Consider the following 24193-nt stretch of genomic DNA (forward strand, 5'->3'; position numbering starts at 1 on the left):
CTATATCTACTGCATTTTCCTGATCAATCTAGTCCGTGATTCTGTCATAGAAGGAAACTGGATTAGTCCTGCATGACTTGTTTGTTACAAGCCCATGCTGACTCTGGTTAATTACTCCATTCTCATCCAAGTACTTGCATATAAGTTTTTTAAATTTGTTCAAAGATCTTTCCTGGTACAGAAGTCAGGCTCACAGGCCTGCATTTTCCTGGGTCCACCTTTTTCCTTTTTTTGAAGATGGGGACAACATTTGCCCTTTTCCAATCTTCTAGGACTTCTGTTCTCCAGGAATTTTCAAACATTGTGGCGAGTGGTTCAGCAATTACCTTTGCTGCTTCTTTCAGTATCCTAGAATGTAATTCATCCGGACCTGGAGACTTGAATTCATTTATGTTAGCTAAGTGTTCCCTCACCATCTCTCTGCTTATAGATAGCCAGAATTCTTTTATTTCCCCAATGGCACAGGGAAGATCAGCTGATGTTACATTTACTTTCTGAGAGAAAACAGATGTAATATAGGAATTTTAAAGTTCAGCCTTCTCAACATAATTTTTTACCAATTCACAATTTTCATCCTGTAAACATCCTATAGCATCTTTGACTTTTCTTTTGACATACACCCAAATTCCTTTTTATAGTTTTTGACCTCTCTTGCAAGCCTCAATTCATTATTAGCTTTAGATATTCTGACACTTGCCCTACAGTTTCTGCAGATTGCATTATATTCTTTACATATCCCCCCTCTTTCTATTTGATAAACATATTTTTCATCCTTTTTAGCATGTACGTTTTGTGTTCATCTACCATGTTCTCTTCCCATTCTTCCTTATTTTAGGGATTGTTAAAAATTGTGAATCTCATTTTGCAATATATTCCAACCTTCTTGGACATTTCTGTCCTTAAGAACATCCAGCCATTGGATCCTTCCTACCCTCTTTCTGAGTCCATTAATATCTGCCTTTCTGAAATCCGTGATTCCTATGACATATTTCTCTTCCTGTGTTAGGAGCTCCAATTCTCCTTGTTTGTTTCCCATGTTATGTGCATTTATGTAGAAACATTTTAGTTTGTGATCGGTGTCTCTTGCTCATCTGAATTTTTTGTCTTTGTTCTTTCTAATAGCAAGCTTCTCAAATGTATTCCTTAGCTGCATATTTTTCCCTGGCCTTCCACTTCCCTTCCCATATTGTTCTAGTTTAAAGCTCTACTGATGAGTGTGGCAAGGCGCCTGCTAAATATATACTTTCCAATCCATGTAAGGTGCAACCCGTCTCAAGCAAGCAGTAATTCACTCCATGGTATAGAAATCCAAATCTTTGCTGACTGCACTATCGACATGGCTATTTGTTCACCTCTAGAATCCTGTTCCATCTCCTTATTCCATGGCCATCCACTGGGAGGATGGATGAGAAGACCACCTGTGCCCCTAGTTCCTTTACTTTCCTGTCGAGGTCTTCAAAGTCTCTGCAGATAGCTGCAAGCTCCTTTTTTGCAGTGTCACTTGTCCCTACATGTATGAGTAGGAATGGGTGGTGTTCTGTAGGACTGAAGAGTCTTGATAGCCTATCAGACTTGTGAACCTGGAAGACAGCACACCTCTTGTGAGGTTATGTCAGGCCTGCAGACAGCGGCCTCTGTGCCTCTCAGTAGGGAATCCCCTACAACCACCACTCTCCTTTTGGTCTTCACAACAGCACTTCTTTTTCTCCATTCAAGAAGATTCTGAGTGCTTACTAGACTGTTCTTTTTGGACTAAGTTATTTCTTGATGTACTTCTTCATTGTTCTCCTACATGACAGCCTGATACCACTTCCTGAGCAGTATGAGTGCCGGCTGACTCCCGATCCTCCTGCTTCTTTGGGTCACATGCTTCCATTCCTCTGCTTCTGCAGGTATACTGAAAATGTAATTTCCTTCAGCATTTGTAAGTTATTTCTGCTCTGTCAAGAAAATCCTCATCGTCCTTAATGAGTTTCAATGTAGCTATTCTCTACTAAATACTCTGCACCTTTCCCTCCAGTAGAGACTAGAGATGAGCGAGTGTACTTATTAAGGCAAATTACTCGAGCGAGTATCGCCATTTTCGAGTACATGCCTGCTCATCCGAAAAGATTCGGCGGTCGGCAGGGGTGAGCAGGGGGGAGAGAGAGAGAAACAGAGGGATCCCCCCCGCCCCCCCCCCCCCCCCCGTTCCTCCCTGTCGGCCCCCTTTTTGGGCAAGCAGGCATGTACTCGAAAATGGCGATACTCGCTCGAGTAATTTGCCTTAACGAGTACGCTCGCTCATCTCTAGCAGAGACACAAGCTTGCATTTCTGGCAGGTGAAGTTTGTAAACATGTAGCATACGTTGCCGCTCACCATATAGCTACACCCCCCTTCCATGTGGCACATAGTTAGTTGATGTCCACTTCCAAACGTCAAGAACTCTTGTAACAATATCTCACCTATAAAATGTTACTAAGTGTAAAAATTTGTGCGCCATCAGGCGATTCTCTACTCTTCCAGAATGCACCGGGAATAAGCAAATTATCTTTCTGGAGCTCCAATCCCTGGTCTCACTATTTCTTAAATCTTGATGGTTAGGGCTACTTCACGCGATCGTATTTGCACATGTTGTTGAGTGCATAAAATATACGCACGCAAAGCAAAGAGAAAAGAACCCATTGACTTCAATGTGTTCACTCTCATGAGCGTGTCTTGCTCTTGCACTTCGTGTACGGAAAAAGATAGGATCTGCTCAATTATTCTGCATTTTGCGCAGCAAAGGCCCTCACAGAAGTCTATGGGAGGTGCGCAAATACACATGGGGATGTATGAAACACCGCACAAAACTGGAAAAAAAAGAACAGATCTGGACTTTATTCGACGAAATAGCTTTTTAATACACGGAAAGGGTGTATCTCATGCATGCACAAAAAGCACAGTACTATGCGCAGACATGCACAAATCTACCTCAACAACCTTGTTCATGTGCAAATACATAACGCTGGGTAGGAGCATTTTTGCAGATATGGTTCTGTGACGCCGCCCTTAGGGCAAAAACAAATGGACGTGTTTTCTCCCCTTATACGGCCATGAGTATAAGGGGACAAAACAAAACCACTGATCTCTATAGGTGTTCAGTAGTTTCGTGTTCACTGCTGGGATTTCTCATGGGTACTACGACCCAGAGGCGTAACTTGAAGCTCCCGGGCCCCAATGCTAAACCTGTAACGGGGCCCCCAACTATAATGCTTTATTCATAATACTGGGCTCCCTATATGGAGAAGAGAGGCCTTATGGGCCCCCTAAGGCTCCTGGGCCCGGGTGCAACCGCATCCCCTGCATCCTCTATAGTTACGCCCCTGCTACGACCGAGAAAAGATAAGATCTTCCCCATCTTCCCCGAACATAGTGAATACATTTTGCAGGAAGGATCAGGCAGCCGCTATCTTCCTCTTTTATCAAACTCCTGCGCTCTGGGGTGTAGTTTGAACTGCTTGAATTGTTGCTGACTTTGCCGTGGATTTCCTGTGGATCGGCAGTAAAAACATACACCCAAATTCCTTTTTATTGCTTTTGGCCTCTCTTGCAAGCCTCAATTTATTATTAGCTTATTCGGTAGGGACATGTGTAATTGTCATTCCTGGGGTCCGGGAGAAGTTGGCGAGGATTAGGAAAGTCTTCGCATGGGTGCAGGGAGAAGATGGAGAAGGTATCTTTCTTTTTAACCATTCCACAATGACAAATCTCCACCAAAATGGAATACCCTGTGCAAGATCGAGAAGTATATTCCGCAGCAAATCTGTTGCTGAGGGCTAAAACAGATGGCCGTGTTTAAGTCCCATCATGCAGCCATGATAATCATGGCCGCATAATGGGACAAAACCAAACCATTGATTTCATTTTTACTATCGGGGTTCTCGCCTGTTAATGAAAAGATAGGACTTGTCCGTATTAGCTACCGGTACGTGCAGGAAAAATAGGGAAGGACCAATCTTCCGGCTACTGTTTTCAGACTCCTGAGTTTGAATGGCCTGCAAAAAAAAAAAAAAAGAACCCTTCTTTCATGGGCAACTTCACTGTGTAGCGTCAAACGTAGTTGCGCATATGGTCATCTGAACTACCCTTATAAACATACCTCTAGGGTATATTCAATGTGAGGGAATGCTGGGGACTTTTTTGCAGCAGATTTGGCTGTAGAAACCTTCCAGCGTTTTGCAGTACAGGCAATGTGGATGGGATTCCAAGAAATCTCATAAGAACAGTTACAGACGGCTGTAGGTGCAACTACCATGTTTCCCTGAAAATAAGACAGTGTCTTATATTAATTTTTGTTCAAAAAGGTTTAACTTTTTTACATGTAAAGCTGCCTGGACACTATTTAAATTGACTTTTTAAATTAACTGTTAGCAGGGTTTAATTTTGGAGTAGGGCTTATATTTCAAGCATCCTCAAAAAGCCTGAAAAATCATTTTGCATCCTCAAAAATTCTGGAAAATCATGCTGTGTCTTATTTTCAGGGAAACAGGGTACTACGGCTGTACTTGCTGCTATGGAGCATATTTGCGCAGGTAATGCTCGTTCACATGGGCGGGGAAATCATCCCGCCATGATTTAAAAGGCTAATTAGCCTAACGCAGTGTCAGTGATTGCAGGTATGCGCTGCGTTTGGAGCATGCCCGCACAAGCAGATATGTGTATGCGCACCTCCCACAGACCTCTATGGGGCTCTTTGGGCGCAAACACGCACAAGTTGGAACAGATCCTACTTTTTTTGCACCCGCATAAACTGCTCATGTAAATAAGTCCATTTAATGGAATAGATTTTATTCTCGTATGAGTTTTCTGCGTTTCGTCCCTGTGTGAATAATCCTTAAAGGGGTTGTCCCGCGGCAGCAAGTGGGTCTATACACTTCTGTATGGCCATAATAATGCACTTTGTAATATACATTGTGCATTAATTATGAGCCATACAGAAGTTATAAAAAGTTTTTTACTTACCTGCTCCGTTGCTAGCGTCCTCGTTCCCATGGAGCCGACTAATTTTCGCCCTCCGATGGCCAAATTAGCCGCGCTTGCGCAGTCCGGGTCTTCTGCTTTCTTCAATGGGGCTCCGTGTAGCTCCGCCCCGTCACGTGCCGATTCCAGCCAATCAGGAGGCTGGAATCGGCAATGGACCGCACAGAAGAGCTGCGGTCCACGGAGGAAGAGGATCCCGGCGGCCATCTTCAGCCGGTAAGTATAGAAGTCACCGGAGCACGGGGATTAAGGTAAGCGCTTAGCGGTTTTTTTTTTACGTCCCTGCATCGGGGTTGTCTCGCGCCGAACGGGGGGGGGGGGGTTTGAAAAAAAAAACAAACCGTTTCGGCGCGGGACAACCCCTTTAACAAGTAGATTTAGAGCTGTTTCCTATGGACATAGTTGCGAGCGCAAAATATGTGCGTACAATACACAAAGAATAGCACCCGTTGATGTCAACTGACACTCGCAGACTCGTTTTTACGCACCTAAGGTCCCATTGAGGTCTATGTGGGGTGCACACCCAAAACCTGTGTAATTGTGCATTACACTGCTCAATTTTATGAGAAAAAGAATATATCTGGAACTAATTAGGCTACCTATCCTTTTAAATCACGGAACGGGCGACCAGAGAAGACGAGCCCTTTTATCACAGTATAGAACCGTACTGCATGTGAGTTTTACTGTATAAAACTTGTATCTGAACAATATTTGGTGACCATGTTTTTGAAGAGGTATAATAGAGCTCAGCTGCTGTTATATAAGCATCGAAATCTGTTGTAATAAACAATTTTAAACAAAAGATACATTTATGTGTGTGCGTATATATGTATATATATATATATATATATATATATATATCTTGAAGGCAGCGTGTACATGTATGTGTATATATTTCTGTATTTATAGGGGGCGGCCCTGCTAGTTATTAAGATCTCAGCTATGAATAAAGTGAACTACATTTCAAGTTTTCTGTCCACTTGTAATTACACCAGGCTGCCACTAGATGGCGTCTCCTCCCCGTCTAACGTCTAAAACCGAACATTGAGAGAAGAAGAAGGCCGTATGATTCCTGCAGCCCTCCCCACCAGAAGGCACCGAGTCCAGGCATAGTAGGAGCAGGTCTGTATGGCTGTGATATGAGGAGGTGCCCTGTCCTGTAGCTCTGAGTACTCTGCAGCCCTTCCTTGCTCCTGCTGCACCGCGCTCACATTAACAACCGCGCACCTCGTGGGCTCCAAGGTCACGTGGTCAGGCGCCTGCTGGGGCGGCTGCTGTGACGTCACGCAGTATGGCGGCCCCTGTGATATGAGGGGCTCCCAGTGATGAGGGTCTTGTTGTATCCTCATATTATTCAGCAGTCACGCCATTACCCTATAAATGCTGCTTTACTTCCTCTTCCATGTTATTATATAGTGTAATACATTGAGGGAGGCCTAGCATGAAGTAAACCTGTGTATGAGGGGTGAAAATGGAGCGCCCGGTTTTTTGGGGAATCGTAGGAATGTCATAAGTTCTTCGTTCCATCCTCAGTTTGAGAAGTACTCGTTAGGCGGCTTTCACTCTTGCCTTAGAGCGCAGTGCATTGTTTCCGCCTCTCTGCTCTGTTTTTGGAGGCAAAAGCGGGAAGGCATATGTTTGCGTTCTGTCGGATTTCCGTTTTTTTTGTATGCAAAAATAGCGCAGTCTGCAGCATTATTTTTCCATCCGAGAAAATGGAAATCATAGAAGTAAACCAAAGCCTTTCAGTTTTTTTTTTCTTTTTAAGGCCCAATGTCCACGGACGGATTTGATTTGCGGAATCCACGTGGGGCGCCCGCGCTGCGGATCCACGAATCAAGCCGCCCATAGGGAAGCATCGGCGTCCGCAAATGGATTAAAGCATGCAGATTGGTTTTGCAGACCTTTTGGGCTTGAAAACAAATCGCGGCACGCTCCATTTCTATGCGGTTCCCGCACGGACGGCTTCCATTGAAGTCAATGGAAGCCGTCCGATCCGCGGCCCGTCCACAACTGACACTGTGGACAGGCTGCGGGAAAGCAGGAGAGTTGGAGAAAAAAAATCTGTCCTGGCATGTCCAATGGCGGGCCTTGCGGACCATTCGCAGTACAGATAACCCAGACGTGGAGTGGTCCGCACGGACGCTGCCGACCTCCCTGCACAGCTACACAGGATCCTTGCCCGCGGGCAGCTTGGGATCATGCAGAGGGCTCCTGCACACGAAATCCGACTCGTCCGTGGACATGAGGCCGTAAACCCCATTGCAATCAATGGGGAGAAAAAAAAAAATCCTTTTTTTTTCAGTTTTTTTCCTGTTTCTCTCCTTCAAAAGCGGAGCAGAGAGACAGAAACCCTGAACTGACCCTAACGCAGGTGTGAAAGTAGCCGTATTTAGAACTTGTCCGCACCAGTGTTGGAGCTCTTTTCAGAACCTCTGCTTCACTGTTTTGACCTGTAAAATACCGGACCGCCGGATGGAAAATGAACAGACACCATTATAGTCAATGGGGTCCATTCAGCATCGTTCTGTTCCATCATAGGACGGATCTTTCAGCCAAGGGGTGTCGTTTTCTTGCCCTGTGGAGTGTGAAAGAGCCCTCAGACCAGGGGTGGCAAACTCATTTTCACTGAGGGTAACATCAGCCTTATGGTTGCCTTTAAAGAGCTGATTGTAAGACTGGATAATGGCAATCACAGAAAAGTTAAAAAAAAAGTCAAATAAAGGTAAAGTTTCAGCTCCCCTCATGGATCGTATCCATGAGGGGAGCTGAAACTACTCACCTCCATCCTCCGTGATGTCCCACAGCAATCTAATCCTGAAAGGGCCTGCCGCCATCTTCTGCACATACGCAGAAAATGGGATCGGCTTGGGAGATATGAAATCTTCCTGCTCCCGGCTAGCATGAGTAGCCGAGAGCAGGGAGATGTCACCGGGGACCATGGTATGCGGTCCCCCAGTCACGTGATCGCCGTTATCCAATGGATACTATCTCCTAACAGACCATATCTGTCAGGGGAGATGAAATGACATACCTAAGAGCCCTGGATTTATCCGCGGACCTTACCCCACAAAAGCCGCGGATTGCCGGGGTAATTTTAAATCTTTTTAAATCTCTCTGCTGCTGGCTACCAAACCAGAGTCTGGAGCTTTCACGGGGGGGGGGGGGGGGGGGGGGGGGGGCATAGTGCGCCAATGTATAACGTTGACCATGTAAAAGTAAAAAAAGTTCAAGTTTCACCTCTCGTCACGGATCCAATCTAAGGCCTCCGGGAATGTCCCTGACGGGATCTTTATCCGCAGGCCTTTCCCAGCATCGGTGTATGCGCCCATCGGCAAAAATGGCGAATGCAAGCGCAGAAGCTAGGAAGGGCCTGGGAAATTTTAAATCTCCTTGCTCCCGGCTACCGAGAGCCTGGAGCAGTGGACTGGAGGCCTTATTGAGTGGTACCTGGTCACGTGATATAAAGGTGGCGCTCTACTTAGGCTGGTTTCACACGACCAGATAGAAATTGCGGATTCCGCATGCGTTTTATCCAAGGTAATATGCGGATCAATCGAAAGCACTGGATACACAATTCTGCTCACATTAGCGGGTTGGAATGTTGTAATCCACTCGCAGAAAACAACACAGATGTTCTATTTTACTGCAGATATTCGCAACATAGAGTCCATAGTGCTCTATGGTCGCGGATATACCCGCAGCCCAAATGCAACTACATTGCGGGTACCCGCGTCATCGCTAAACAGCAGCGTGGGAAATATAAAAAAAAAAGGTGTTCTGTGCCTGTGTGACTATGCAGTTATGCGCAGTAGATTATGTAGCTGTACACAGGCCCATGGCCGGGCTCACAGCTGGGATCTGCAGCAGATCTCCACAAACGGATTCCACATATGGCATTGTGAGCCCGATGTTATTCAGACCGCTACCTGTAATACATAATTTACAAGAAGCCCCGGGAACGCTCGCCTTCCTGTAGTTCCAGGAGCAGCCTGTTGAGCGCCTTCTATTTGAGACCGCCGCACCTCAGCAAGATTAGGAAGCCTTACAGAGCGCCACTTTTACACCCCATCCCTGCCGCTTGAGGTCAAGAAATACCCCCACAAAAAGTGTCGGGTTTGCAGCAAGCATGGGAGGAGGAGGGATACCCGATTTTATTGTCCATGTGCCCATCCCAAATAGGCCTCTGTAATTACACCTGTTCTCAGACATACCACACATTTTTACATTATTACTTTTATCTAAGATTAAGGGAATGCCAAAAAGATGGGGGGGGGGGGGGTTATTTTTGGAAGTCCATTTTATTTCAGCACAAGTGAGCAATGGGCCTGGAATTTATTCATTTGTGCCCTAAAATCCAATGGTGTTCCCTCCATTATAGACTTAGCCCACTGCATAACTATAGGGGATGCTGGTTGCACCCGGACCCACGAGCCTTAGGGGGTCTATAAGGAGCCCGGTACTATGAATAAAGCATTATAGTTGGGGGCCCTTTTACAGGTTTTGCATTGGGCCCAGGAGCTTCAAGTTACGCCTCTGGCCTAGTCATGTGTCCTATAAGTAGAGTAGGGCCACAATGGGTATGTCTTTGAACATGGGAGAAACAGGATATCCATTTTGGGGTGCAAGTCTTCATTCATATGTGTGCTGTTAAAAAAAACTGTTTTTAAATTTACACAATTGCCAAAAAAATGAAAATCATAATTTTTTCCTTCAGCTTTGCTTAGATTCATTTAAAAACTGTGGGGTCAAAATACACAGTACACCCCTAGATGAATTCGTTAAGGGGTCTAGTTTTCAAAATGTGGTCATTTGTGGGCGTTCTCCATCGTTTTGGCCGCTCAAGAGCTCTACAAGTGGGGAATGGGGCCTAAAACACCTTCAAGCAAAATGTCTGTTCTGAATGCCATCATCTGCTTCTTTCGGTTAGGGCCCCGTTGTGCATATGGACATAAGATTAGGGCCACAATGAGTATGTTTATAAACACAGGACAAACGGGGGGATCCATTTTGGGGTGCAAGTCTTCATTCATATGTGTGCTGTACAAAAAAAAACTTTTTAAAATGACACAATTGCCAAGAAAATGAAAATCATATTTTTTTCCTTCAGCTTTGCTTAGATTCATTCAAAAACGGTGGGGTCAAAATATGCAGTACAGCACTAGATGAATTTGTTAAGGTGTCTAGTTTTCAAAGTGGGGTCATTTGTGGGTGCTGTTTGTCATTTTGGCAGCTCAAGGATCTACAAGTGTGCAATGGGGCCTAAATCACTTTCAAGCGAAATGTCTGTTTTGAAAGCCACCGGTTGCTCCTTTCGGTTTGACCCCGTCGTGCATACAGACATAAGATTAGGGCCACAATGAGTATGTTTCTGAACACAAGAGAAACAGGGGTGGCTATTTTGGGTTGCAAATCCTCATTTTCACGTGCACCATTAAAGTTAAATTTGTACATCTCCTAAATGGTTAAAAAACCAAGTTTTTCCAATGTGTTTCCAGAATAAAGTAAACAGATGGAAATATATATTTATCATCAAAAATTTGTGCAGTATGTTTACACATATTTGACATATTGCAGTTGAAAATGTGAAAAAATTATAATTTTTTCAAAATTTTCCCAATTTTGGTGCTTTTCATAAATATACACAAATTCTATCGGTCTAATTTTACCACCTAAATGAAGTACAATATGTGACAAAAAGGCAATGTCAGAATCACTTGGATATGCAAAACCTTTACAGAGTCATTCTATGTTAAAGTGACACGTGTCACATTACAGAGGTCATTAAAGGGGTTGTCTCGCGAAAGCAAGTGGGGTTCAGCACTTCTGTATGGCCATATTAATGCACTTTGTAATATACATCGTGCATTAATTATGAGCCATACAGAAGTTATTCACTTACCTTCCCTGCGCTGGCGTCCCCGTCTCCATGGCTCCGTCTAACTTCAGCGTCTAATCGCCCGATTAGACGCGCTTGCGCAGAAGGGTCTTCTGCCTTCGGGTCTGTCCGGCAGCAGCGGTGTTCTGGCTCCGCCCCCTTCTACGCGTCATCGCGTAGCTCCGCCCAGTCACGTGTGCCGATTCCAGCCTCCTGATTAGCTGGAATCGGCACACGTGATGGAGCGGAGCTACACGATGACGCGTAGAAGGGGGCGGAGCCAGAACACCGCTCGTGCCAGACCGAGCCGAAGGCAGAAGACCCTTCTGCGCAAGCGCGTCTAATCGGGCGATTAGACGCTGAAGTTAGACGGAGCCATGGGGACGGGGACGCCAGCGCAGGGAAGGTAAGTGAATAACTTCTGTATGGCTCATATTTAATGCACGATGTATATTACAAAGTGCATTAATATGGCCATACAGAAGTGCTTAACCCCACTTGCTTTCGCGAGACAACCCCTTTAAGGCACAAACAGGCTTGGTCACTAAGGGGTTAATCTAGGAATGCATGAACTTTCAGCATTTGGGATGTTGCAGCTCCAACCCTGGAGGGCTTTCTTAGGGTGGATTCACATTGCATTTGGAGTCCATCTATGATTTCTATTTGAAATTGCGAAAACTGCATTCAGATGGAACCCAAAATAAAACCATACCCCGTCATTACTAAAGTGTGGATCACAGCTACAAGCTTCAGTATCTGTTCCAGCAGGTTTCCATTCGTCACTGGTATTTGTGCCAGATGGAATAGTGTAGTGGTAATAGCAGGATGTTGTGTATTGTATTATGTATAATGCTTATAGACTGTAACTTCATACGGACAGGCTTGTTTTAATGTATCTTGCTTCTTTTGTACTATTATGGCACTATATTATAAATGTATCATCTGCAAATGTTGTACATTTTACATCTCCAGGTACGTAAACCAGATCATGGTACCTTTACCCGGTGCGGAATTGGTACATAAGCCTTTACAGCTGTATCGGTATCTGCTACGTTGTTGCAAGCAACTTCCCAATGAGAATCTTCAACACCATTATAAGCATGCAGTTCGACAGGTATGTTGTGTTGTACAAATGGAAGAACTGCCTTTCTCCCCACTGGTCTACGGTTCTATTTCAAAGTTCCTAAGTATGTAAATGGCGTTTTTGGCAAGAATAGTGCTCTTCTCGACAGCTAAGATACTGGAAACCTCATGGACCTCATTTGGTCTGTTGTATCAGGATTAGAGATGAGTGAGTATACTCGCTAAGGCACATTACTCGAGCGAGTAGTGCATTTGCCGAGTATCTCCCCGCTCGTCTCTAAAGATTCGGGGGCCGGCAGGGGCCGGGGAGCGCTGGGGGAGAGCGGAGAGCGGGGAGGAACGAAGAGGAGATCTCTCTCTCCCTCTCTCCCCCCCGCTCCCCACCGCAACTCACCTATCACCCGCGCCGGCCCCCGAATCTTTAGAGACGAGCGGGGAGATACTCGACTAAGGCACTACTCGCTCGAGTAATGTGCCTTAGCGAGTATACTCGCTCATCTCTAATCAGGATTTATCACGCTAGTTTGAAAGCGGATCTGGCATAGCAGCAAGAAGAAACCCATAGCAGCGAATAAAATGCTCCCCCAGTTATGCTGCTCTGTTTTACTGCCCTCTTTTACACCAATTTCCCACCACCTGGCTTACTAAAATTGCACTTCCTCTGGAGATGAGAGTCCTGCATAGATGCTCCAAAGGCTGTGTTCCCTCTCTCCCAAGGCCCTTAGCAGTCGTATGATCTGCCTTGGTATATATTCCATCGCCATGACACTAATGAGAACGGAACCTTAGAATGTTTGTCAACTTTTCTTGGTCTATTTTGTTTTGCTTTCCAAAAGAGTTTTCGTGTTCATGCTGATGAGGATGACTCCGAGAGGATACAACAGATTATTAAGCGGGCCATAGAAGATGCTGACTGGGTGATGAATAAGGCAAGTATGAGAAAACATTGATCGTTTCTCTGAGGGTAAGTCACTAATTGTTCACACACCAAATATCTTATTCCCAGAAGTTTTACATACTTGATGTTAGGAATATGATGATGCCGGTCATGGCTCCTGCCATCCTTGTCTTACATGTACAGTGAATGTTTACAGAAAATGTATGGAGAGGACTCGGGGAGTTATGGTTGTCCAAACACGGTGACACAAAGCAAGTAGTTTTTTTTTAATTTTTCTTATTTTGTTAGGTAGTACTAGTAAACCATATAACTATATGAATTTGGTATTACTGTATATCTACTGAGCCAGAGTACAAAGTTAAAGTTAATGTTTACCACATAGTGAATACTTTGAACACAAAATTCAAAAAACAGTAAAATTTTTTTCAGTACATTCCAAAAATATTTTTTTATAGATTTCTCAATACATTATATGATTCTTTAAAAGGTGCTTTTAAAAAATATAACTTGTCCTACAAAAATCAAGTCCTCATTTGGCTACATTGACAGAAAAATAAAAAATGTAGTCTGGAAGGGGAAAATGAAGAAGCTAAAATGAAAAAAAACAAAAATAAGCTGTGTTCTCAAGGAGTTAAAGTTGTGACCATCAGGCTAAATCGTACGATTACATAGGTAATCATATGACATTGAAAGCCTCTCCTACAAAGATCCCATGCAGAAGAAGTTTCTATCAAAATACCTCTGACCACCTGTCTGTGAGTGAGTGACTGTTTGAGTTACATGTAATGATGTCACTGTCATGTGATCAGTCACCAGGGCTCTGAGCTTCGCCCCTGATCACATCACGGTGATGTCATCACAGGTCCTTCATCCCTGTACAATGAATGAGAAATTACGGGTGGACTACATCCCCCCACAACCCCCGCCACCTCAGTTGCTATGGATACAGCAGTACTCAGTTTGACAGTTTGTAGCTGGTTGTGAGACAGCTGGACACCTGTTTGGAGACTTCAATAAATGACACCTCACAAATGTCCACATACATAGCTGGCAGTGCATTTTGACCAACAAAATTGAAGCATAGTCCTTCACCACTATCTTCACAGTCTCCTAAACATCATATCACGTCATCTCAAGTGCTAATGCCACCAACACCAGTCCAGCCTTCATTTAAATTGTCAACCATTGTCCAGTATTGAAACAAACCATCGCTGTCGTGCAAACCTGTCACCGCAGAGGGTCCAACACTGCTGTGAAGCTAATGCAGCTTAAAAAACAGCGACAAGCCACAATTTCACCTCAGCAAGCAGCTGAAGTTTGTAAATCCAGTGTAGCTGATATGCGAAAGCAAAGAGTGAACATGGCTCCTCAGCGAGCTGCTGAAGTTCGTAAATCACATGCAGCTTATATGCGAAAGCAATGAGCCAACATGTCTCTTCAGCGAGCTGCTGCCGTTTTTAAATCATGTGCAGTACACGGAAATATTTTGACTAACCCCAATCCCTTTCACTATACTATATTAGTAAGTGGTGGATTACGCCACCAGAAACACTGGTACTGGTCATATTATGATTACCAAAGTAACCTAACCAGTCGTTTTCCTAACCGTGTCTACCGCCATCTTTTTTTAAACTTAATCACCTTTATTGGAGGTGTCTTTTAAATTCAGACTACATAGGGAATTAATGTATTAATTTAGTTTCAATAACTTCTGTATAAATTACAATCAACATTACTAATATACAAATAATGACCAAAGCCAAAACTTTGTTATGTCTTATGAGACAACACACGTTTATTTCATTCATCATTCTTACATAGTGACTTATTAGGTGTGCAAATACTGAGATAGAATAAACATATTCTGCAATTCGGAAACCTTTTGTGCATGAAAAATCAATACACACATATCTTACTAAGTCCCTGAAGAAAAAATAATGCAATTATCAGTTTTATTGCATTGAGTTTTCCTTCTTATTTATTTAGAAAGCCTCATACTTGTTTTGCAGTATTTCCTAAATTCAAGTTTCTGGCTGGGAAAGGGCATTTCCAGCACTGATCAGCTGGTCTCTGTCATGAATGCACAGAAGCTCAGCTCCCCCTCCTTTCTTCTATTTTAGAGGGTGTGTAGCATAATCACGCCAACTCAGTATTACACAACTATCTCTCTGTCTAACTCATCCTCTCTTAGTAGCTGCTGGTTCTTGATCCTTACTGCTGAACGGAGCAGAGAATTCACCTAGAGTGAATTACAGCCCTCTTTAATGGTAGCTTTCTCTGCTCTGCTTTCTGTCCTCCTGATCTCCTCCACCAATTCCTGGCACTGCCATACAGCCCTCTGTAATAGTCCATGCTCAGTGGAAAGGCAGTAAGTACACATTCACAGAAGGGGAGAAGCTGTCAATTTACTCTGACTGACAGGATTTGCTAAGATTTTTGTCCTCCAGCTTGTAGCGCCTTGGAAAACAATATGAGTAGAGATGAGCGAGCAAACTCGTGAAGGCAAACTACTCGAGCAAGTAGTGCCTTATTCAAGTACCTGCCCGCTCGTCTCTAAAGATTCGGCTGCCGGCGCGGGTGAGCGGGGAGTGAGCAGGGAGGAGCGGGGGGGGGGGAGAGAGTGAGAGAGAGGTCTCCCCTCCGTTCCTCCCCGCTCCCCCCCGCCGCTCCCTGCTGGCAGCCGAATCTTTAGAGACGAGCGGCAGGTACTCGAATAAGGCAATACTTGCTCGAGTAGTTTGCCTTATCGAGTATGCTCGCTCATCTCTAAATATGAGTATCGAAATCAAATAATCAGAAATTTGATCAGAAACCAAGTTTTCACTTCCAAAATAACATTGATTTAAAGAAGAAAAGAGTGCAGAGGTATACATAGCCTTTTACTCATCCCTTTTCCTTAGCGGAGCACTCCTTCTCTCCTCTGCTCCTATGTTACATGTTTGTGGACGCTCATATATAACTTCTACTTCCTATACCAGATGTCAGCACTGAGTAACTTCTGTCAGTAGGAATGTGTAAAATATTGCTTCTGCAAATTACTGGACCAAGTTAGAAACTTGAGAAGCATGTGTCATCGACTTTGAGAATCCCAGTAGTGAAAGTGCTGATGCAGTATAGGATATTCTGGAAACGTTGCAGATACAGCTTTTGTTTTAATGCCGAAGTAAAAAGCACCACACCAATGGGAAAAGACTATTGATTGCTTTGCTTGGCAGTTAAAAAGGCTACTGGAATTTCTGTATCAAGATAACTGATATTTTTTAAAACCCAATGGTTGAAAGGTATGGTTATGTGGCCGACAGCCTACAGGAATTTTGAATCTCATTGCAATTAATTAGTAATACATTAGAATTAAAATACTGTACCTTGTTATTAGGGCTGCTGCTCTGCCGGACTGTAGACATTTCAGAGTTCTGTATACCTTTTATATAAAGTTGGCCCTAGTCTACTCTTGGGGCTTTTAATAATTAGTAAAACTTTATTAATCATATTTTTACTTTTTTCTTAGTCTCCAGAGGGGACAACAACTTGCGATGCTCTGATCGCTCCTGCAGTATGATGTAATTACATCAAATTGCGATTGGGCAGGCATTCTTTCTGCAAAGACAGCCCTAGGGCCTTTCAGGAGGCCCTGGCTGCTATAACACCTGCACGGCTCTCTGCGATCTCATCACTGGGGGGCATAGGGTACCCCCGAAAATCGACCAAGGGATTTAAATGCAGCTGTCACAATTGACATCCACACTTAATTGGTTAACAGCTCCAGTGAGCTGCGCGGCTTATCGGAGCTGTTGCCGGCGGGTGTCAGCTGTAAGAAACAGCCGGAGCCCGCGTTTTATGAAGGGAGATCACCCTGTGATCTCCCTTCATACATACCCCACTGCTACAGGACGTAACTGTACGTCTTATAGTGTTAAGGGGTTAAAGGCCAGAGTGTTTCAGTTTTAAAGGAACAGACACTTTTTAGCGACTTTACGCATTTAGTGATTTTATGGCCCTGTTTTTTTTTTTTGCTGGGCTGCCAAAATTATTTTTGCTGCATTTTTTTGTCACATACAGGGCTATATTTTTAGTACCTTTTTTCAATGAATTTTTATTTTAGTGAGGTAACGTGTACAAAATGCAAATAAGAAAAATGCTTATTTTCAGGGGATGTCTTATTTTACTTCCCCAGTAGGCTTGGTCTAGGTCCTTCCCACTTCTCTCCACAGCCTGGCTTGGTTTCCGCAGTCCTAGTCCAAGGCCACTGCAATGTTGACAGCACTATCTGCTTACAGCGCTGTCCTTACTAGCAGCTGCCTGATGAACAACTGTTAGGCAGTGAGCCATAGCAGTGGACCCTCACTGATCAACTATTGAGAATCAATTGAGTTGTCAATGAGTTTGGCCCTTTTACCATGCAGTTGCTCCTTGCTGAAAAAACACTTGTTATTTTTGGAATTATCATGGGGTATGGCACTAGAAGCATTAAAATTAAATTTCTTTCTGGTTGTAAAATATAACTTCTTTGTGTAAATCGTCATTTAGAATCGCTCCGAATTTAAATTTCAATGTATTTTTTACAGTATAAAAAAAAAGGCTAAGAGAATATAAAGACACCGAAGACTTAATAAGAAGAGCAACTCATGGACAATGCTACATCATTCCATGGAAACCAAAGAACCTAAACCCATCCCTATGGCTCTGTGATTGTAATGGCACACTATGGCAATAGCATAGCGAAATATATTCCCACTTATATGCTTTGCTACGTTTAAAAGGACTATTGATTGTCTACGATCATTTACACAAAAGCATTATGGTTTATCTGAATGGATGGTTCACATCATTTATACATTATAGTATATTTTAAATAATTTCCTATTTCATGCTCTGGTCATTCTTTCGTACATTGATATTAAAGTTGTGTTCTCTTTTTGTAGAAGTATTTCATGAAGGAAAATTGGACTCCCTAACTGGTCAGTCGAAAAGCTTGGTTTCTGTAATCCACATTTTTGTGAGTGTTTTTCTTAAAGGAGTTGTCCGGCCACACAGGGTAAAACTTTTTATAATGCTGCTGCTTTCCTTTCAGTAAGGATAGTAACAGACAGCACACAGGGGCTCAAACCGGCAGGCAGATCAGCTGCAATGTCAGTTTCTTACCTTAGACTCTGATGTTCATTGCAGCTTTCAAAGATGGCGCCTCTGTGCTGCCTTCTCACATGCCCTGCGCTCTCCCTCCTCTGTGTGCGCGCTCCCGATGGTAGTAAGACATGAAAAGGCAGGATTTCCCTCAGCTCACGTCCTAGCCCCGCCCACGACACGCCCACCTCTATTGAACTGCTCTACAGTCTCTCCCCGCCCAGGCCCCGCCCCCTGCTAAAGTAAAGTAAAACATTTCCCCACACACACATGCCCTCATAGTGCCCCTCTCACAATGACCCCCCCCCCCCACTTCTGTCAGCCGGGTCCATGCACATACACATCACTGCACCCCCCCCCCCCCCCTGCACACATCCATCCATCGATCTCTCCCTCCCCACACCCCCCCCTTCCCCCGGGACTTCTGTCAGCCGGTCCGTGCACACACACACATCACTGCACACCCCCCCCCCCCCTGCACACATCCATCCATCGATCTCTCCCTCTGCACACCCCCCCCCTTCCCCCGGGACTTCTGTCAGCCGGTCCGTGCACACACACACATCACTGCACCCCCCCTGCACACATCCATCCATCCATCCATCCTCCCCCCCCCCCCCCACGAGAGCCCGCCCCTCCTCTCATTCTTACCTAGGAGTTGAAGAGCCAGCAGCCACGGTTTCCCTGCAGGCAGACTGAGCTTCCCAGGCTGAAGTTTTTCTGCACATGCGCAGAGCTGTGCTGGAGAGGCGCGTCCCCGGTCGTTCCGACAAGAAGAGGAGAAGAAACTTGTCGGAACCAGGAACCATGGCAACCGAGGAGCAACACAGGGGGGGGGCAACCCTAAAGGTAAGTGAATAACTACTGTTTGCCTAATTTACAATGCACAATGTATATTACAAAGTGCATTGTATTGGGCAAACAGAAGTAATGAGACCTAATGTTTATGGCCGGACAACCCCTTTAATTGAAAGATCAGTTGTACCATAAAGAAAACGTAATCTAATGAGAACTTGTGCAAATAGAATTCCTTATTATGTTTCTCTTCTGACACAAACTAATTATTAGCTCTCATATAAATGGTAATAAAAAAAGGACGTGATTTAAAAGAGGTCTTGCAGAGTATTGTACACTGAAGACTCTCATTCTGTTGTGTGGCAAGTAATTAGTTTGGGCAGTAGTTATGTAGTTATAGCCAAAATAATTTGTGTATATGTGTGTATATATATATATACACACACACTATATTTCAAATTATTTGGCTAGTTAAATATGAATTCAGTAAAGTGAGCATTTTAAAAGATCTTAAAATGAAAGTGTTTGTTTTATTTCTTCGCTCCTCTTTTTAGATGTGTGGTATCAGTCTCAGAAAGGTTTGTTAAGTAGATTGCCAGGTGATCTTGGTTAATGGTAAAATTACTTAAAGATAATGTGCACATTAAGCAAGTCACAGTTCTCATGCACTATGAGGTGGAAGAAAGACTTTTCTGAAGATGAAAAGCATGAAATAATCCAATGTCTTGCAAAAGTCATGAAAACAATTGATATTTAATGGAAACTGAAGATGGGTCATTGAACTGTGAACAGATATGTGAGTGATTCACAGCACAGGTGAACACGATCTCATAAAGGCTTAATAAGGAAAGTTTCTGCCAGACCAATTAATCTTATTAAAAGGGCAGCTGTAAAAATGCCACTGCTGAACAGTAAACAGTATTTGAATGTGCTGGTGTCTCTGGAGTGTTACAAGCCTCTTGATGCAGGATCTTCCAGAGGCTTGCAGTTATCCATAAGGGCTCCTGAACGGGAGACAGCCACGGCTGCATCTCTCACTTTGTTGCCTGTTCAGATGGCCGTGACTGCGGGACAACCCAGAATACCATGTGGGCAAACTGAGCAGGGGCCCACACGATCGCGACCAAAGGGGACTGGGTACGCACACGGGTTTCTGGCAAACTGACCCTGTTCTACACGAGAGGTTGGCAAGGCCCTACCTAAGCGGGGACATTGCCCCAGTAAGGGCAGCGCAGCGGTCTTCGGATCTGGGCCCTAGCTGATCCTAGGAGCCACACACCAGAACAGGACGCATTCACATGCCACATGACAGGGACTGAACAACAGGACACACAGGGCCAGAATACCCAGCATACAGCAGCCAAAATGCAACCACTAGCAACAGGTGATAAGCTGAATATAAAAACCAGGTATCACTTGACATTTTGCACAAAACATGAAAGCTAGCGGGCCACTTCACGGCTCCTGGTTATACTGCTGGTCCCTACACTAACCAGGAGTCCAGCAGCACCAGACACAGTTCACACAGCAAGCTGCAACAGGACACAGATCACAGGTCACACAGCAAGCTCAATCAATTAACCCTGAGAGTGCTGTGCTGCTGGAAGCACAGTAGTACAACATGTCTCAGCAGCACACATAACACTTGTCTTCATCCTGTATTTTTACTTATTCCTTATCATAAATCTCTGCACAGGTGATTCCACAATTCAAATCAGGTCATGTGCAGCTGGCCTATGTCTGAGATTTGCTAAAGATTTTATTGCATTCTATGGGTGACATCTGCTGTACAGTCTGTTTTTGGCTGCAGAAATGTGGCCAAAATTTCTGACTCTTTTGAATTTACAGAGGAAAAAGTATGGGAAACACTTCTGACCAACGGGACCTCATTTATCATAAATATTAACAAATCAAAGTGCAGCCTTCATTTTAACAACAATTTAAAAAATGGAAGCTACACTCTGAGATCAAAGCAAGAATTTATGTACAGTTATGAAAAATAATGTTAATTGTATAAGTAAAAATGCTAAAACAAATGATATGTCATTTCTGTATGATGAGGAGATCCTCTTGTAGGCCCTTTATTCTCAGGATTACGGGAGTCCAAGAGGGGATATACATTTACGGTGATATTCCATGAGAAAATGCATAAACTAGAAACTAAATTTCTATAACAATGTTGTGAAAACAATGCCCAATTTACATGAAGAAAAGAGATGCAAAAATCATTTGGATAGTCTAGCATGAACGTTATACTCCTTAGGATCAGCAGTATTAACAGTGATTAAAGGGGTTTTCCGGGACTAGGATATTGATGATCTATCCTTAGCATGAACAATCAATCAGTAGGGGAATCCCTCAGATCAGCTCCCCGAAGAGGCCATGGTGCTCGGGCAAAAGATATTTTATGGTGGTTGTACCTGGTATACCAGTTTAATCCCATTCATTTGAATGGGACTGAGTTGCCTTTAGGCCACTTGACATCACTGGCCTCTTCAAACAGATGATCGGCAGGCGTCCTGACCATCAGAAACCCAACAATCAAATATTGATGACCTGTGCTGAGGAAAACCCCTTTAATCCCCTGTACTGAAAAGATTAAACATGTTCATTTAAGTAGTGACCACCAGATGGCATCAAACCCATTTTGCATCTCAAGAACAATCCTTTATTCATATTGGAATGTTGTTAGATCAGCTATAATACACTTGCTTGTCTCTGTTTAGGTGGCAGGTCCGGACTGGTAATCTGCCTTATTCCTGCTGCACTGGGTTGGTAAGTGGTGATGGGCAAGTAAGTGGCGTAGCCTCCTGCCATACATTTCCCTGAAGAGTTGTCCATTGTCCTCCTGTCATATCTTGTTCTTGATACAGTGGGCAACATCAAGAGTGGAAGACAGGACATAGGTACAGCTAGCTTTTGTGTTGGGGCATGGCTATTGCCACAGTGATGCCGCTCAGCTAAGCACTGCACCATTGGTTCCTAACCAATATGATGGCTGAGGCTGCATCTCCATATCAGTTAGTTCATGGCTTAGCAAACCACCTGAGAGTCACTACACTGCAAAGTTGGAGAAATAGGTCCCTGCCACAAAGCAGGTATGACGAGAAGAATACTCTTTGTTAAAAGAAACTTTTCTCAATAAAACAGATTATGAATAACACAACTATAATAATGCACTGGATTAACTGGTAGGGGGCAACTCTACTATTACAAGTCAATAAACAGAGTACCCGTGTTTTGTTTGTGTTGCCTGCATTTCGATGTGTAGAATTTTACTACTGTGTGTTTAGGCTACATTCACACATAGTAGATTTTTTGAAGCAGAAAATCCGCTGCAGATTTTGGTGTGCATTTGCACGAAAATTTGCAAAAGCCATGTGTAATGTGTGCATTTTGACTTGGATTTTGGTGTGGATTTTAACAGAATTTACCTCCCCATCTGAAGAGATGAAATCCGCGCTGAAATTCCATAGTGAAAAAGGCATGCTATGGATTTAAAATCTGCACAGCCGGGTTTTGTAATAGAAGTAGCGAATTGGCGTAGAAACACCAGATTGGGCAAAAGAGGTCACCTGACAAAGGGTGATGAGGAAGAAGAGGTGTCAAGAGGAAAGTGACACAGTTGGTTTCAGGAAGACGACTAAAGAACTCAGTTGTTCTGAGAATTGGGCCTACATTGTGCTAGAACACTGATGGAGGTCAGAATAGTTTTTCTCCTGTGATCTGACCGTACCTAAAGACTTAAGCGTCCAGAGTAAAAGTGATACTTTGCCACTAAACCTGAGTCGCATCATAACCATCTATTGAAGAGACTGTTCAGTACACGTTTTGTCAGTGTTTTCTCCTTGCTTTAATCACTGCCGGAGATTGAGTTTCCCTTTAAGGGTGTCAACATAAAAATTTGAGTACCGAGACAAGTCTTAGCACTAATATGGCCTTAGGGTGCCAATAACATTAGGATACATTCACATGGGACTACTATAGGGCACTTACGTGCTTGACAGTTGTCCCAACAATTCTGTTTTCATGCAGGAGTTATGATCACTCACTGAAAGTAGAAGGAGTGCACCAGATATCTCTTCCCACCTCCATTCACAGTGAACAGGTAGTCCTTCATAGATAAATGACTTTCTGTTTTAACGGGCCAACAGTCACTTGGTTTTTAGGTGAACTGAAAACCAAGCAACTTTGACAAGTGTGCCATTCTTGCTGATTTGCCTGTTGGATCCTATGTTTACACAGGATGACAGTCACCCGTAGTTGCTCTTTTGTTGGCCCGTGTAACCGTACCCTCAGACTAAAGGTTGATGGAAATGGATGACTATTACTATAACAGACTGTCATCGTCTGGAGAGAGGTCGGCTGTGCATTCATTTTTTTGTCCGAAAGACGAAAGATCTTTTTTGCCCAAAACTTTTTGATTGAAACAACATTCCCAGAAACATCTTTCGTCTATCATCCAATGTCATTGGATATGTATGGCCAGTTCAAAAGACTGTGACGGCCAATATGGACTAAAATGAGTTTGCAAAAACCTGACCATTGTTTGTTCAACGATTGTTCAACCATCAACCTATTTCTGTGTAATGTGTATGGCCAGCTTTATTGTGCCTCTTTGAGTGACTCTATAGAAGCATGGAAGACGTTGCTAGACTTCACTGAAGCATGGAAGTTCTGCATTGTTACCCTCTGGCTTTTGCACCTGTTGCTGGCAACAGACAGAAATATTCAAGGTCTGCTTAGCAAATGTATAGCTTCAGAAAAGGAGGATGTCTCCAATGTAATGTAAGTCACAAAACCTTTCCCTGGTGTTTTACTGTATGAAGCTGAGCATAGAACAATATTTTGTCAGATTTAATGTGGTTTCCATGAAAATCTGCAACTTTGATGTACAGGACATTGGTTGACGGGCCAGCAGTCAGTAATGAGATGGAGTGGTGGTTTTTCGCTTATGAATATAGTGGACCCATAGCTTTGAGTGACCAATCACAACTGTAGTCTATCAGTTGAAGGGAGGAGTGCGTGCCCAGGGAGTCTGCAGCCTGTAATTGGCTGCTAGCTCTCCAGTAACTTCCCTCCCCTCTTTCAGGGCCACCAACAGCCGGCCTGCGGCCGCAGCGGCGTAATGGCACATGGCAGGGGACTCTCGGGTCCCCGTTAGCCAGGGGGCCAGGTTGCAATTGTGACCCCTAGTGGTACACCAGTGGTTGTGCCAATTCATCTTAAATTAGTTCCCTTTGTTTTTTTGGCACCTTAGCTCCACACACATACAGTACCCTCATACAGTGCTGGAAAGATCTGTTTTACCAATGGAAAAGTATTTCTTTATTCATTTTTCTTTATTTCTTGCATTGTGGCAGAAACTTGTCACCAAGTAAGGCTATTTTCACACATCTGAGAAAATCGCGCAAGA

The 24193-nt window shown here is 43.8% G+C and overlaps 1 protein-coding gene across 5 annotated transcripts; it reads left to right on the forward strand.

Moving 5' to 3' along the window:
* Nucleotides 1–1853: 1853 nt before the first annotated feature.
* LYRM9 (LYR motif containing 9) lies at nt 1854–17968 on the forward strand. Of its 5 annotated transcripts, XR_010792369.1 has the most exons (5): nt 1856–1892; nt 11853–11994; nt 12800–12892; nt 13045–13112; nt 17427–17968. XR_010792369.1 is itself a non-coding variant. In XM_066598603.1 (4 exons), exons 1-3 carry the CDS (start codon nt 1867–1869, stop codon nt 12911–12913), a joined length of 282 nt encoding a protein of 93 aa, XP_066454700.1. In that variant the 5' UTR covers nt 1854–1866; the 3' UTR covers nt 12914–12927; nt 17427–17968. The 5 variants fall into 5 exon arrangements, 4 of the variants coding, with proteins under 4 accessions (XP_066454700.1, XP_066454702.1, XP_066454703.1 ...); XM_066598603.1 differs by lacking the exon at nt 13045–13112 and having other exon boundaries at nt 1854–1892; nt 12800–12927; XM_066598605.1 differs by lacking the exon at nt 13045–13112 and having other exon boundaries at nt 1864–1892.
* Nucleotides 17969–24193: the final 6225 nt, after the last annotated feature.

Source organism: Eleutherodactylus coqui, chromosome 4 (assembly GCF_035609145.1).
Source record: "Eleutherodactylus coqui strain aEleCoq1 chromosome 4, aEleCoq1.hap1, whole genome shotgun sequence".
Taxonomy (NCBI): Eukaryota; Metazoa; Chordata; class Amphibia; order Anura; family Eleutherodactylidae; genus Eleutherodactylus; species Eleutherodactylus coqui.

Bases quoted from the DNA above. Each gene is read 5' to 3' on its own strand.
- LYRM9 (XM_066598603.1), top strand. From the start codon at position 1,867: ATGCTTCCATTCCTCTGCTTCTGCAG. The intron at 1,893-11,852 runs GTATACTGAAAA...TTACATCTCCAG, and splicing joins CCATTCCTCTGCTTCTGCAG to GTACGTAAACCAGATCATGG. The intron at 11,995-12,799 runs GTATGTTGTGTT...GCTTTCCAAAAG, and splicing joins ATAAGCATGCAGTTCGACAG to AGTTTTCGTGTTCATGCTGA.